The following is a 17,070-nucleotide window of genomic DNA, read 5'->3' as shown; positions in this document are numbered from 1 at the left end:
ATCTTCAAGGAAAGGCCTGAGAAGGTCATCGCAGAAGGAGAGGTCACTGATGATGGTGGGTGATAATACCCTTCGGTCATAATCTGGTGTTATTCAACGTATTTCAGAGATTATTCTTGTCAGTAGGTGAGAATAACAAGAAAAATCATCAACTGAAAAGCTAGTCCAGAGTTTAGAGAGTGAGTTTAGTTTTACGCCGCTTTTAGCAATATTCCAGCAATATCACGGCGGGGGACACCAGAAATGGGATTCACACAATGCACCCATGTGGGGAATCAAACCCGGGTCTTCAGCGTGACGAGCGAACTCTTTAACCACTAGGCTACCCTACCGCCCCAAGAGTTTAGAAACTGATAATACGGGCATGTCCTTTCGTTTCTGTTGTTTCAGGAGTAGATGCAGGAGGAGTCATAACTCTGAGGTTCAGTGGGGACCGTATCGCCAGTATTGTGTATCATACTAAGACCCAGAGCAGCTCCAACTCACTGCTAATATGTGGAACCAAAGGTTGTATCAAAGTGAGATTTGTGTCTGCATCATTATTAGTGCTGTAACGATGCATCGAACTATCGATGGATTGCAATTGTTGAATCTCTGATAACAGCTAATCGATGGTAGAAATGAAAACCTATCAATGCATCTATAATATGTGTGACTATCGATAATTTATTAAATGACTTCCATTGATAAATGCACACTGCAATATACAGGAAGTACCAGATTCGTTCACTTGGTTTTGAGTTATCCGCCCCTGTTAACACAGCTTGCGACTCAGGGTCTGAAATGGTGAATAACAATGCTGGAACTAATCCAACTTGTTTTTATTTCATATGAATTATACATTCAGTTTTTAAATGACTTCAAATGAGACAATTCAAGCCTTGAAGGAGAGAAAAAAAAACTATCGCAATAGTATATTGCAACAGACTATTGCTATCGCAATAATTGTTTAATCGAGAGAGAGAGAGAGATTTATTATATTTATGTGTATAGAGAGAGTGGATAATCAATTGTCTAACTGTACTATTATTTACAGGTAGAGGACAAGTTCTGGTGCCCTACAAAGATGACAACGCCATCAGGGGGTGTTTGAGTTCCCAATTCCTGAATGTAAAGAAAAGATGAATTTCTCTAACAGTGAGGGATTTCAGTATGAGCAGAGATGTGTTAGAGAATGTCTCAAGAAAGGTTTGTTTGTGCCTTGTTTAGCACTACACCCAGCAATATACCAACTACAATGAATTTGTTGCTCCATTTTTTTCTTGAGTCATTTAATTTTGCACTCAGAATTATTTCTGTTATCTTAGGCCAGACTAATTTTATTTCTTGTTTTACGGATTTTTGTCCTCGGAAAACCTAAAGGCAGGTGGGAAAAACAATAAAAATAAAATCACCAGTCAAAGTAATATTCATTCTAAATACTCAAAGTATTTTACTTTTGGCAATTTATGAAGAAGTGTAGATGGGGCAAAAAACAATCTAAAAAAATTATTTTTGTAAGTTTACATTTTTGGCCAATAAAAACATTAGGGTTTTATTTTTTGAACGGGGAGAATAAATTTTTATATTTTTCCTTATCCTGACTCATGCTTAATTGCTTGTCTTCTTCTTCTTGAGAACTGTAGTGGAACACTTGAATCCCCTTTTAAAGCTCCCTTAAAAAAAGTGGATGTAAAACCACTCACCCCAGTTGCCTCCCTTGTGTCCCCATCTTTGGAAGATTGCTAAAAGCGAAAAGTTCACATGATCGGCCATGCTTGTTCAATCTCTCCCTTCTTCGAAACCATCTTTGGTGGGATCGGCCATGCTTGTTGTGAGTGGAGCGCCTGGGTCCCCTATACGGCATATATCCTTTGAATTTTAGGCTTTTATACTAAATTAGGCTGTATAAGGGCTTTATCAAGGATTTACCAACAGTATGGTTTGAAATTTATTCTAATTTTGTCCGTTTTTTTCACGTTGTTGACAACATTTCTCAACTTGTTTACATTTCATGAAAGCTTGCATTTCTTGCAGGTTTCGATTGTCGGCTGCTGATCCGCATTTACTATGTCCTAACTGCACTTCTATATGTTCTTCCAGCCTCCGCCGTAAACTTTGTCAGCATTTATCTCAAATTGAATTTTGTAATTATTTATATTCTGTTCATAGACGTGCCAAGGACAATTGAGACGTCAGTTACTAGTCGTGTCTCAACACCGTGGGTTGTTGTCTGTTGAGGTACATTATTCCAGTGTGCTGCCGGTGACGTCTGCAGAGCAGAGAATTGAGGGTTCCGGCCTTAGGAAAAGATCGTCTTCGACTCAAAAATCCTCATCGCAGTCTAAGAAGACCAGCACGCCGTCTGCTGCGAAGACTAAGCCGTCTTCAGAAGTCTACAGTCAAGTCGTCAGTGGGGGCAGCGAAGAAGTCGAGTTCCTTCGCCACAGATATCAACCCATTGGACGAAGCAGACGTTTATGATGAGCCGCCGATCCTCATCCGTGAAGTACCGGCGAGAAAGAAGACGAGGTTTCTTCTACACTGACGTCTGCAACTATATCAATGCAGTCAGACCTGCGGCCTATCTGCGCAGACTGCAACTACCAGAGAGGACAGGCAGTCCTTAGATGACACCTCAACATTGTCAGATGCGGCGTCATCTGTACAACAACAGCTGTTATCAGCGCAGACCTTCAACCCAGGCATCTTTATGCAGCAGTTTACCCAGCAGATGATGGACCTGATGGAACGTAGGTTCGCTCAGGAGAAGTCTGCAGAGAAGCAGACGAGTCTGAAAGGAGGACAAACATCGTCTACACCTCAGCGGGATGAAGGACGTAACCTGCGTTAAGAAAACGTTCGTGAAGGGAACGCCCAGGATGACAACAACGGCCGTGACGAATCTCGCGAAGGCATTTGCAGAAGGACCACTGGTGAAGACACTCTTGGAAACAACAACCGAGACAACACCTGCGATGGCATTCGCGAAAGAAACAACAATTATGAAAGAACTCCTGCTACAGACAATCACCAGAGGTCTACATTTACACCACGCAGAAGAGATTATACGCCTTCACGAAGGCATACAACTTACAGAGACAGGTCACCGTCGCACAGATCCTCGGCAAGATCTACATGGTCGTCACCACGCAGATACAGATCACCTAGTGCATCTCCAATTAGGCATACATGAGTGCCTGCGCGCAGGCTTACACATAGATCTCCACCTAGAGATCAGGACCAACAGCAACGACTTTCGGAACGAGACACATCGAAACCGGAAGATGATGGAGGAGTTATCTTCTCCGACACAGAGATCAAGTCATGGATGGCTAATGGTCTCGAGCTTGCAGCACCATCTAAAGAGAATAATGAAGCCTACACGTACATGATGTCTAACGCGGATTTTGACACGCTAACGCTGCCACCCATAGATCCGGTACTGGACGTCCCAGACAACCTCAGCTCAGCTTTAAGAAGGCAACGAAGTATCAGACTCAAAGCATTCCACCGTTTAATGCTAAGAGATTTTCACTACACAATATGGAACCATTCATGAAGGCCCCAGAAGTAGATGAAAACTATAAACTCATCAATGACGCTTGCATCAGGACTTATAAAGTGGAGGACAAGAAGCTGCGCAACTAGACACAACCACTAGACGTACCTTCTTCGGATTAGCCAGGTCAAGAGCCATCAACGAAACCCTAATTGCGAAGTTTGCAAACTCTACATCGGAAGAAGATCGGATGATCTACTCAGCCTTACTAACCCAAAGAAAGACCAACAGTTCATGTCAGAACATTTAGCGTCTACATCGGCGGGATGAACACTATAGACCGATCCAGTCCCGGCCGATAAGCCCCGCCCACTTCGTTTTGACGTTAGGGGACAACCACTGGCAAATCACAATGGCGTCACTGCCGGCGAAACGTTACGTGATTGCGAACGTTGTTGATGAATTCTGCTTGTGATACTTTGGTATCCGCCGTTTGTGAATGTTATTTAAAGAGGCAAGTTATACGTATGTGATTTTTGATATATTTTAGTTGGCAGATTACAACTGGCGAGTGAAAATGAGTTACATGCCCGATGAAAAAGCGTCTCGACTAGCTGCTGAGACTGTAGTAAGCGTAATTTCTTTCGAATCAATTAATCTATCTGGCAATTCACCTCCGTCACAGATATTAGCAGGGAAAGGATAACTGAATTTTGTTGTTTGGGTTTATAATTTTTAAAACTCGTGAACACAAACACATGTTCATGTTGCAGATCGTTTCGGTATCTATAAATAGATTATCAACACTGCGCGTGGCGCCTTTACTTATCCGTTGGCGTTGTTCAAATTTAGTTCAATAATCTGAAAACATGGGTTTCTATCTTTTAATGAATTAAGAGAATGGTAAATAAAAAGCAGAAAATATTTCCCGTCTACTACTTCATGCACCTTATTTGTCTGTACAATTAATGTAAACAAATCAATCACAGCATAACCTATTTGATCTTATTTGGAAATCTGGAAAAGGTAATTGGGCTTGTAAACAATATGTTTCCATGGATCTGCAGCAACTCTCAGTAAAGTGTCTCTCTTCAAAATCTGTACTCCATGATAAAATGACACTGAATATAAGGAAATCATTTTTTTTAATCATCATTTCCATTTAATTTTTCTATATGTACTTTCTTGTGGAATCCTAATTTACATACAAACTTCCACAATACTGGACTTCATGAACTACCAGCGTTTATGTACAGGTATGTCACAGCACCAGAACACAAAGAAGATCCAAGATACAGTCTGCACCTGTACACAAACTGACCCATCTTCCAGAAATAGGAAACATGTGATGCAAAACTTTGGAACAGAGAATCCACAGTTATTCGAACAATTAACTAGCATTGAAATAGAATGTTACACAAAATACAAATGTAGATCTATTGTTTTTTCATCAGATATGCCTAACTGTTAACTACTAGTGTAAATAAGGTGCAAAGAATATATCCTATGTTCAAAGCCTTCTGTCAATACAATTATTGCTTCTTAATTAAACAATGATAATCTTTGTTTTATTAGATCTGAGACCATATCCCTAGGGGACATAACACTGATTTTGATCTATTTCCTTTTCTGAGATACTTACTGGTGTCATAAAAATTGTAGTAAAGTTGATTCAAAATTTGGTAAAAGTCATAACAAAGGTTTAGGAAAACAGACATGAAAATGTCCTGAAGCGTTCACCTCCTACAAACCAGTGTGCAATTTAATATGAAGCTCATTTTGCAAATAACCATCAACAAACCTTGAACAATTTGTCCAAATCCACCATCTTAATAAACACTAGCTTTGGGTCAGTCTTCCAATAGTAGTAACCTCCTAAAAAACTTATGATTTATCAGAAGAATTACATCAAATATGGGTTAAATATATGTTTCAATCTTTATTCCGTTACATGAAAAGTCAACTGAGATTTTTGTAAGTTATTCTGTTCCAGGACTAGATAATGCCTGACCAGGGTCTGACCAAAACGTAGCCTTTGCTTTTTCAAATTTTCTGGATGTTGAAATAACTTTAATGAGTTATGATACTAGCAATCACTTTCAGAATTATCTTATTAGTAAATGTAGTATTTAAAAAAAAACATCTAAAAGCAGGAGCCAAGAAACTAAGTTAATACCAAGTGATTGTCCTGCCTTGATATGTACGGTGTTTGTTTGCCTAGTTCTGCCTTAAAATCTAAAAAATCTGATATGTCAATCAATTAAATAATTATTTATTATTGATTAGATTATTATTAATTTTATTACCCTTCCACGTTTACTAAAAAAGTAAGATTCTGAAAACATACCTTGATATCATTTCCAGTGAATTAATCAAAATTACAGTTGTAATATTACTCCTAAAATGTACCATTATATGTGAATAATTTATGTGGTAACAAAACTTCAAATAATGTTCTCATAATTAAGATATACACTTTATTTCACTCCGTCCAATACTCCAGAAAGTCACTATTCTTCTCACATAGTTTTCGTATTCGATCAACCTGGAGGAAGGTAATTCAGTTCAAAGTCCCCATGCAATTCTTTATAAAAAATCTGAAATATTTAAAGCATGGTTTTATAGGCACTCATATGAACTAATTTTGATACTTGGATATTGCATGATAGGCAACTGCTGACAATGACAATATTTCCGTTTGAATAAAAATTATTACTCCTCGAATATTTTGCTCTGTTAACAAGATACTGTAGGCCTTCAGATTGTGCTTATGAAACTTAAAACATCCAAAAATGTGTGACAAATTGAAGAATATCTAAGAGCGAAGGGGACAATATCCGCCACATTGTTCTTTCATGTAACATGTTTTGCTATTTCGGTTGACCCTAACCGAAATGAAGATTTGTTTACATTGTGTGACGGCTTTCTCGCCTGTCTCTTTTCAGCTTTGTGGCGTACCAACTCAATGCCTAGTAGTGACTAAAAACGTTAAGCAAAATCAATTTTGTAGTTACAAGAATTGTCCGTGTTTATAACACTTGCAAAGTCTTAAACTGCTATTTGTTGTCATCAATTGGTAATGATTTTGCACATGTGCAAAAGTGTGCAAATTCTCATCAGCAGGCAGACATAGGTTTCCTGAACGATGGTGCAGACATTTAACTGATCGTCAGGCCTATCGCGTTTCTTGATCCGCCTCCATTTTTGTTGTCTTGACCGTAATGGTTTTGTTAAGGTACACATCAAATCGCAGCAATATGTAATAAATATAGCGAGTGTAAATGGCATAATTTGAAGCACATCGCTTCGGATGCATCGTTTGACCCCGGAAATAAGTCTGACAAATCCACACAGCGCGCCCGGCCTGCTGATTGGCCAAAATTGACGCATGCGCCAGTTTTGATTGACAGACTGGATCGGTCTATTACGCAATTCCAGTACATCTAGAGACGACGAATTATGCATCATCACTGCACTTGTGGCGATTCTGACAACAGGCCCTTTTAACATATTATTGGAAGATTGAAGAAATAAACTTCAAGTCATGTTGCCAGAACCGGACATGTTGCTTCGCTGCCATTACGGACATGGCAAGGGTACCTACAACGTAGGATATGAGCAGATTTTTGGGAAGATGTTCATCTCACCGCAGAATCGCATTGTCGTCTCAAAGAATAGCTGGGTCTAGATACAAGCCATGGTATCTCAAGCACTACTCTCTCCGTTGCCACTACGAGAGTGGACGAGTCTGCTCGGTCTCCTCACGTCGGCGCAAGACACGCAGAGGCAGTCTGGATCCATTCGTCCTACCGAACGAACTGAAACCATACCTGTTATGGTGGACACAGAAGTCGAATGTCTGCGCAGGAACCTACTTAGTAGAGACGGGATCCAACACTCATCTCTACGCAGATGTGTCCCACCAAGGATGGGGAGCTCACTTAAATAACAAAGTGGCATCGGGAAAGTGGTCGAATCAGGAGCAAAAGCTACACATCAACATGCTAGAATTGAAAGCAGTTATAAACGCCTTACTACACTGGTCCAGCATACTAAGGAACGCTCAACTGATAATCCATACGGACAACTCCACAGTGGCGTTCTACATCAACAAACAAGGGTCAACAAGGTCAAGAAGCATGTTGGACCTCAGCTTTCAACTATTCAGCATAGTAGACAACTTGAACATCGACATAAAAGCGTCACACATTCCTGGAGCCAGAAATGTGATAGCAGATGCCCTATCCCGTCCTATGAATTCGTCACCGACGGAGTGGATGCTACACCCAGAGGCATTCAAGGACATCATTCGGACAATAGGATCCCCACTGGTAGATTTGTTCGCAACCAAGTTCAACAAACAACTACCAACATTCGTCTCTCCGGTCCCAGATCCTCAAGCATGGGCAACGGATGCCTTGAGCATATCGTGGGAAGGACTAAACGCGTAACGCGTTCCCTCCACCGGCACTAATACCAAAGGTATTACAGAAAATCAAAATGACGAACAAGTTACAACTGATTTTGGTCGCGCCTTACTGGCCAGCGAGAGAGTGGTTCCCCAACCTCATACAAGATATAGGAAATCCAATCCTACAACTTCCAAAGTGGCCAAATCTACTGATTCATCCACACACCAAGCAAGCACACAGAAACCCAACTATGTTTCAACTACATGCATAGAGTGTATCACGACGTGCTTGAGGAAAAGAGGATATTCCACCAGAGCGGCCAAAGCAGTTACTTTAGCCTTACGCAGATCAACCCGTAACTTGTATGATGACAAGTGGCAAAGTTTTGAGAAATACGCTCGGAATAAAGGCTTCACTGCAATAGAAGCAACACATCCTCAAGTGGCGGAATACCTTTGTCATCTTAGACAGACAAAACGATGGAAGGGATCTACACTCTCTACATACCTAGCGGCCTTGAGCTCAGTTATCACGATGAAGACGGGTATAAAACTGACAAAAGTACCAGAGATACTGGCTGGCACTACTACGCTCATTCAAGTTGGAAGACCAACAAAGTAAATTCAAGACGCCTGCTTGGGATCTCAACGTGGTTCTAGAACATCTTACCAGTGAAGATTACGAACCACTAGAAAGGACATCATATGCGAAATTAACTCATAAAACACTGTTCCTCGTAGCCTTAGCTACAGCGGCAAGGATATCGATGTCAGAATTTCATGCTCTAGACTTCGAACGAACAAGATTTAACACGCATCGTGACACAGTGCATCTGGGACTAAGATGGGATTTTATAGCTGCCCGGTCAACCAGACAGACAATTCCATATCCCAGCACTTTCGTCGATATTAGGACCACAGGATACGCAAGGTTGATCCTTATGTCCAGTCAGAGCATTGAAAATATATCTACAGAGGTCTAAATTGAGGAGACGAAAATTCAAGCGCGCCTTTTCATCCCTCTATCTACGGAGACACCTACAGAAGTCTCACGTACAACCATATCAATATGGATGAGAGCCGTCATATTGAGAGCCTATAAAGCAGCAGGACTTGATCCTCCATGAGCCTCCAATCCTCACGAAGTCAGAGCACTGGCATCCACGCTAGCTCTGCACGGAAACTGCTCCATATCAACAATAACGGAGGGTTGCTACTGGAGGTCGGAGACGGTGTTTGCCAACCACTACCTCTCCGACATACACCAGTTTGGGCCGCTTGTTGTAGCACAACAATTGACGGTACCTCAAAGGCGCTGAGATAAATCTCACCCTTTTGTCACGTGACTTGTAAAAGCCAACACTCAACAGAGTACGGTTTTAGAGTCCATGCGCACGTCTAGGACAGGCTAGCATGAGTGATAGACCCGGTACTTGTAAGGACTTACTTGTACACGAAGCAGGGTCACTTCTCCACTTGATGCATGCATCAAGAGATGGAGTCGTATAAAATCCACACAAAATGTCAGGAGAAGATTTCCAGGATAAATCTGACAAGCTGTGGTCCCCCCACATTCATCAGAGGAAGCTGGAAGAAAGGACAAATGCCATTAGAAGTTCCCAAGGGGGTATAAGGACGTAAATCAGCAGAGAATCCAGAGTGGCTTGACCCACCACCGTTTCCGTCGGATTCTACAAGCAATTAAGCATGAGTCAGGATAATGAAAAATATGTAATTTTCTGACTAAAATTGATATTTTATACTTATCCTGACTCATGAGTTTAGCCCTCCCAACCTCCCCTCATGGCACTCTGGATTTCCCTGCAAATCCAAGTGTCAGGGCTCGAAATAACGGAGAGAGTGAACAAGCATGGCCGATCATGTGACCTTTTCGCCAAAGGTGGTTTCAAGGGAGGCAACTGGGGTGAGTGATTTTACGTCCACGTTTTTGAAGGGAGCTTCAAAAGGGGATTCAAGTGTTCCACTACAATTCGCAAGAAGAAGAAGACAAGCAATTAAGCATGAGTCAGGATAAGTATAAAATATCAATTTTAGTCAGAAAATTACATTTTTTTTCTCATTCTTGAAAAATATGACAGGCAGATCCGTAAAACCATAAATAAAATTTGTCTAGCCTTATAATGGTTTGTAAATGATCATTATAATTAGGATTAGACAATCAAGTGGTTGATGTCATTAGCGTCTATCCACCCATTTTGAATAACGCAATAGCATGGACCAGTCGCCCCTTACAACAAGCAAGGTCACCTCGTGTGTGTCTGGGGCGGTGGGGTAGCCAAGTGGTTAAAGCGTTGGCTCGTCACGCCGAAGACCCGGGTTCGAATACCCACATGGGTACAATGTGTGAAGCCCATGTCTGGTGTCCCCCACCGTGATGTTGCTGGAATATTGCTAAAAGCGGCGTAAAACCAAACTCAGTCAGTCGTCTGTGTCTGTTTTTTGTTTAACACAACAAGTTTCCAGCCATATGACAGGGATCTGCAACTAATTATGACTGAACCAGACAATCGAGTGGTTGACATCAAGTGTATCAGTCAGTTGGGATACGATGACTTGCATAAAACAATCTGCGAGTCTAGCCACCTGATTTCATAAGTCACCTCTTAAGATAATATTTGCTCAATCCGGTCAATTCTAACCCAGATCTTCACGGATACAAACATAAATTAACATGACATGTTATCAAAGTCAACCACGGGTTGATTTTGGAGACTGGTTCTGACTTGTAGAAGGTAGGGGTGGTGGGGTAGCCTTGTGGTTACAGTGTTCGCTCATCACATCGAAGACCCGGGTTCGATTCCCCACATGGGTAAAATGTGTGAAGCCCATTTCTGGTGTCCTCTGCCGTGATATTGCTGGAGTATTGCTAAAAGCAGCGTAAAACTTAACTCACTCACTTGTAGAAAGTATGTGACATGCAGTGCTGTATTTTTGTGCAGTCAGTGCAGACTGAAATAAACATGACATGATGGTGTGGCCTGGCCGAATGTGTGTCAATGTACCCAGACAATGTCACTGTTCTAGTGCTGATGACAGTATTATGTCATGTACAAAAAGAGGCTTAATGTAAATTGTGAACAGTGCTCTTAGAGAAGAGTAACAAGGGAGATAATCCATGCTTGTGTTTCAGGTGAGCTTGAATGTCCACTGATGAACCATGCAAGTTCTGAGAACATCATCTACATCATAGAGACAGCGCTTCAGCAGATGGGAGTACAGTATTGTACTTAAGCATATGAGAGTACAGTATAGTGCTTAAGCATATGAGAGTACAGTATAGTGCTTAAGCAGAGGGGAGTTCAGTTTGGTGCTTAAGCATATGAGAGTACATTATAGTGCTTAAGCAGATGGGTTTACAGTATGGTGCTTAAGCATGTGAGAGTACAGTATAGTGCTTCAGCAGATGGGAGTACAGTATGGCGCTTAAGCAGAGGGGAGTACATTGTTGTGCTTAAGCAGATATGTGTACAGTATAGACTTAAGCAGGGGGGAGTACAGTATAGTGCTTAAGCAGAGGGGAGTACAGTATAGAGCTTAAGCAGAGGGGAGTACAGTTTGGTGCATAAGTAGAGGGGAGTACAGTTTTGTTCAACCAATAACTTTATGATTATTTAATGGATTGTTTTTAGGTTTGGATAATGGCTTCTTTGCTTAAAGTAAAGGTGCAGCGCAAACTTTGATTCAGTTTTGTCAAGAATAATCATTATTAAAAGTTGTACTAATTAGTGGTGTTCCGATGATCTAAAAAAAAATCGAAAATTGATCGAAAGAAGGATTAAAAATGATTATCGATTGTAATAAAAATATTTTTTTTTGATTAATTGGAATTTTGTTGTTTTTGTATAACACCCTTGAATAAAGTATACTTACCATTTAATTTGATGAATATTCACGAACAAACATGCGCTCAACAGCGTAAAGCTATGCGCATTGTAAAATTGTAACCACTTTTATTGTTTAATTACAAATCCAGTGACTTACTTGCATTTCATTGCATGACAGTATTAGTAATAAAAAACACATTAATTAGAAAAAACCTGGGGAAAAAACCTTAAGATTGATGATTACATTAAAAATGTATATATTTCAATTATAGTCAATAATCGTTCACCACAAGTCCTCCAATAATCGATAGTGGATTTGGTTTCCGATTCCCAGCACAAGTACTTATATAATGAAGCTGGGAGTCATGGTGGGGGTTATTGGTGAGCCTGGCTCACATATTTTGGCTTGTTGATAAATCATTATTTCCAGAATGTGGTTCATGCTTTATAAATATTTACAAAGCAATTGTAAGTTTGTTTTAATATTGAATATCCCAAGGTCACATATTTTCAAAGGCACAAGTTCATGAAATAGTAAATTAAATAGTCTTGTAAATAATGGCATTCAGCATATGTGATGCTAGCTATGTCTAAATATTCAAATGTCTATCCTCCATGTTAAAGGGGTTCATGGCTGGCTTGGTTTGGGTGTGGATGTATTGAGGATACTATATTGTGAGAGAAATGTGTGAGAATGGTTTTTCGCTGCATTTACCACTAATTCATTGATCGATGCTCATGATGTTGATTGTCTGGTCCAGACTCGATTATTTACAGACCGCCGCCATATAGCTGGAATATTTCGGAGTGCGGCAAGAACAAGTATACAAAGAAACGGTGACTGAGAACTTTCAAGTAACAACGATCTGCTCCTCGATTATGAATGCCTGTAACACGGCTCATATTTTCCGACTTAAAATACATATTGTATCTTAATTAAGATGAAAGATGATATGGAAATCAGATTTCAAAATCAACTTGTAAATACAGCTTTATATGTAAAGCTAAGGCCTCATTCAGCCCCAGTGTGTGAATCTGACAGTGTTATGCCTGTATCTAATCAGAGTTTTGCCTGGACACCGGAACGATATATAATGGTATAGGATTTGCACGGATTTGTATACACAGTTTGCACACTTTCAGCTGTAACCGTTGGGGAATGCGGTCTGGTGTACCCTCTGTGTTGCAGTGTACCCTCAGGCTACAACATATTTATCTTAACGTTATGGCTACCCTTGTGTGTTTTTTAAAATGTGGGTAATAAACGGTATAAACACAATCATGACTCTGGTAGTTTAGGATATTTGGGGTAAAGTTTGACTTCTATTTGGGGTTGGGTTAATATAACATGGGTTATTAGTGTGTTCTCGGCTATGCTGATTAGCATAGCCACAACACACCCGGTTGGTGTGGTCTGCCTGGCATGTGCAGCACGTGCTGCCTGCCTCTAGTCCTATAAAGTGAGTAGCTTCATAAAGTCTACCACTTACCGCGAGTGAGGATCGTGGCGCCAGTAGCCAGATACAGTGAGTGAGTGAGTGAGTATGGTTTTACGCCGCTTTTAGCAATATTCCAGCAATATCACGGCGGGGGACATCAGAAATGTGTAGCCAGATACAGTGGTTTGCGTAAACCTGGGACAAACCACAAGGCTTGCTGAGAGTAGACATGCATGAAGGTAGCTTTCGTAGTCTTGACACACTTCTTGTTATACCAGGTCACAAAAACTATCTCCCGGATGTAGCTTATCAAGGTGGGCAAATTGCGATGTCACTGGACAGAGAGACGAATTAAATTTTTGGAGGCCTAGGCTCACCCATGATAAGAAAACAGAAAAAGGACTCCTTGTCACCATTGTCTTTTTTTGGTCACTTCTTCAACATTTTCTGTCCATAACGGAGGCCATCTCAGAATCAGTGTTCACACGACGAATGTAGTTTTTCGTCATTCCCTCATATATTTTCGAAACGTCGCTGGAAAGGTTAGTCTGATGACAAACTGAACCTTGTCAGCCAATCCAGATGGTGTCTGAGTGTTCAAGTGCATAGACGGATACAAATTTTCTAGATCAGAACTAGAGATCACTACTTTGTGTTTCGTCTCACCCTCACAAGCAGCCTTCAGCTGGAGTATTGCCGTTTTTAAAAGACTCTTTGGCATCGTTGAATCGCGCATCCATGATTATGTCAAAGTCTCTACAATACGGCGGAGATTTCAAATATCTGTTGAGACTATATACTTAATATTCTCCGACCGCCTCCGTGGTGTAGTGGTTGGAGCGTCCGCCCGGAGAGCGGAAGGTCGCGGGTTCGATCCCCGGCCGCGTCATACCAAAAGACGTTAAAATATTGTACTTGTTGGTCCCTGCCTGGCGCTCGGCATTTATGGGTACAACAAGGACTGGTCGGCTCGGAGTCCGTATAATGTCTGAGTGGGGTATTCATGCTTCACTGCGGCATGGTATCTCAGTGGGCTAGCACTATAAAACCAGCTTCAGTGTGGGCTAGTACAAGCAGCCGCACATACACATACACACACATGCACGTCGTCATATGAGCGAAATATTCTCAATTTCACCTCACCTCACCTTAATATTCTCCTAAGTTGATGTCTTGTAATATGTATTGGTCACCTGTTTGAGTTATCCTTGTAGTCCAATCCTTGTCTTGCTCCTTGTCTGCCTGATATTCTTTAAAAAGTTTTGCTGACGTATTATTCACTTGATTGGCGTTTTCTGGGTCAGTTTAGAACGTTTGGCTGTAATACCTTCCTCAGAAAGCGGAGCGGAGTGTTTGGTGGCCATTGTTTCTAGGTCAGCTCCGCACACATACATGTTTGTTATACCTCTGAACTCATAATTGTGTGAACCTTTGTTTCTTTTGACCGATGCGAACCCTGTAAGAAGTACTTCCAGACCAGAGTTAGGCAAATATGCCGTTTTTAAAAAAAATTCCCAGTGTGTACACGGATTTTGAAAAGACTGCATTGTAAAGTCATATTACAGTGTTTTACTTAAGCACCATAATCAACAATTGATTTACAGAAATTTATAATACTATATGTTTTGGCTGTCCTGAAAAAGAAGGGACTGTTCCAGTTTAATGTCGTCGTTATTTTGGAAACACACACGCAAGCGCATAAAAACTACATATATGCCAATGTCGATCAAGGTAAGTTGTCTACGTCACACCATGAGTGAATGTTGTTTTTCACTTCAGGCAGCTTTGTCATAATTTGTGTTGTAAAGTTGTAGAAAGCTTTTAGAACTTAAAATATATATAAAAGAATCCCCGTAATACAATTCGAAATCAATAAAATCGCAAATTTCACCACAAATGAAAAAAATGAGGGTGGGGCGAGGTCATGGGTGACAACCTTTCTCTCCTTTTTTTAAACACATGTAACGTAACTGAGAAATATTTATATCGTCTTTAATGTTGTCTACAGAACTGAAGTCCAAGAGCAGTCTTCACTTGTGGGGCAACCTTGTTGTGTAAGTAATGTGTCTTTTAGGTCACGCCAAATCTCTGACCTATAACCTTGTGCCATTGTCTCAGAAGTTAGTGAGTTTGGTTTAATTCCGCTTTGAACAGCATTTCAGTTATATCTTGGTGTGTCTGTTTGATTTGGGAGGAAAACCCGAAGTGTTGCTATTCTTCAGTTAAGGTCGTCATCATATAGCTGACAAATCTGGAAATATCATAATACAATGTATTGTGATTATATACCAGCAATACACCGGAACACGTTGTATGAAGGATGTTGTATGGGAGGAGAGCGGTTTTCAAAAAGTGGATCCTTAAACGGCTAAGGGACACAACTCCGTCTCCTTGGTAGCATACTCTATAATCTCCTGTTTCAGGTGTTGCGGGTGTAACGTGAATGTGGAAACATATGGAGGGTCTTCTCTCAGACGGACATATTTCAAAGGAAAATCAGAATTCTACGACACATGGCCGATGAAGGAGCTTCACCCAGATGCCGAGGGGCTGAGTCAGACAGCTATACAACCCAAAATGCTGTGGTGCGATGTGACGGGGATGTCTGGTCCTGAGTGGAGGGGTCCCCCATGACCCACAGGATACACCCTTGATGGCATCTGTCCCCTGGTGGGGCTGTGGTAAAATGTGACAGTGGATGTCTGGTCCTGAGGGGAGGGGGGCCCTATGACCCACTGTACAGGATAGCCATCTTGATGGCGTCTGTCTGTCCCAGGGGTTTGCTGCTATGTGACGGGGTTGCCTGGTCCTGAGGGAGGGGGGGCCTATGACCCACTGTACAGGATAGCCATCTAGATGGCGTCTGTCCCCTGGGGGCTGTGGTATAATGTGACAGTGGATGTCTTGTCCTGAGGGAAGGGGGGCCCTATGACCCACTGTACAAGATAGCCCCTTGATGGCGTCTGTCCCCTGGGGTTGCTGCTATGTGACAGTGGATGCCTGGTCCCGAGGGGAGGGGGGCCCTATGACACACTGTACAGGATAGCCCCTTGATGGCGTGTGTCCCCTAGGGGGCTGTGGTATAATGTGACAGTGGATGTCTGGTCCTGAGGGGAGGGGGGCCCTATGACCCACTGTACAGGATACACCCTTGATGGCGTCTGTTCCCTGGGGGGCTGTGGTATAATGTGTAAGTGGATGTCGGGTCCTGAGGAGAGGGGGGCCCTATGACACACTGTACAGGATACACCCTTGATGGCGTGTGTCCCCTGGGGGGCTGTGGTATAATGTGACAGTGGATGTCTGGTCCTGAGGGTATCGGTTCCCTATAATCCACTGTACAGGATACACACACACCCCACCATCATCTCCGTGAACATTTACTTACACTTTGTGGTAAAAATATAGTGTGTTTACATCGTATTCATTTCGTTTGTGATACTTATTAATACAAAACATATTTACTTTCTTACCGTATTTTGGTCCTTTTTTTGAATATTTTAATTTTATTTATTTATGTAACAGGGATGAGAAGTTTCCGCGGATCCGTAGAATTCCGGGAATTTCATAAGGCCAAGGGTAATTTTTGTGAATCGTCTAAATCCGTTAACAATTGTATGAATGTTCTTCAGCAGAGTTTTAAGTTTTTTAGTGGTTGCTGTATTCATGATATTGTCATTTCTGAGGCAGTTTTAAAGGTCTAAAATGCATAAATATCAGGAGCTTCGGCTAGTTTTCAGAGTTTTCCTCAAAAGTTCATTCTCATCCCATCTCATATATATATTAAACGTAACTATAGCAAGTTGGTTTTAACCCACTTTGGACTGAGGTGAGTTTAACCCACTTTTGGCTGAGTTGGTTGTAACCCACCTAGGGCTGAGTTGGTTGTAACCC

General features: G+C 41.4%; 1 protein-coding gene across 3 annotated transcripts in view; it reads left to right on the top strand.

The window, feature by feature from the left end:
• Positions 1-11,734, top strand: part of LOC124267593 (trans-1,2-dihydrobenzene-1,2-diol dehydrogenase-like) — a 35,692-nt gene extending 23,958 nt beyond the window's left edge. For all 3 annotated transcript variants that reach the window (XM_046702552.1, XM_046702551.1, XM_046702550.1), the window contains exons 5-8: positions 1-55; positions 391-518; positions 1,037-1,188; positions 11,044-11,734. The exon at positions 1-55 is cut by the window's left edge and continues 195 nt beyond it. In XM_046702552.1, coding sequence (XP_046558508.1) covers positions 1-55; positions 391-518; positions 1,037-1,093 — 240 coding nt within the window. In that variant the 3' untranslated portion in view covers positions 1,094-1,188; positions 11,044-11,734. The remainder of the gene's footprint in view (positions 56-390; positions 519-1,036; positions 1,189-11,043) is intronic.
• Positions 11,735-17,070: the final 5,336 nt, after the last annotated feature.

The sequence above is a fragment of the Haliotis rubra genome, unplaced genomic scaffold, assembly GCF_003918875.1.
Source record: "Haliotis rubra isolate DU_JTF1 unplaced genomic scaffold, ASM391887v1 Scf1320, whole genome shotgun sequence".
NCBI lineage: Eukaryota > Metazoa > Mollusca > Gastropoda > Lepetellida > Haliotidae > Haliotis > Haliotis rubra.
This window is presented reverse-complemented; position numbering and strand designations above follow the sequence as displayed.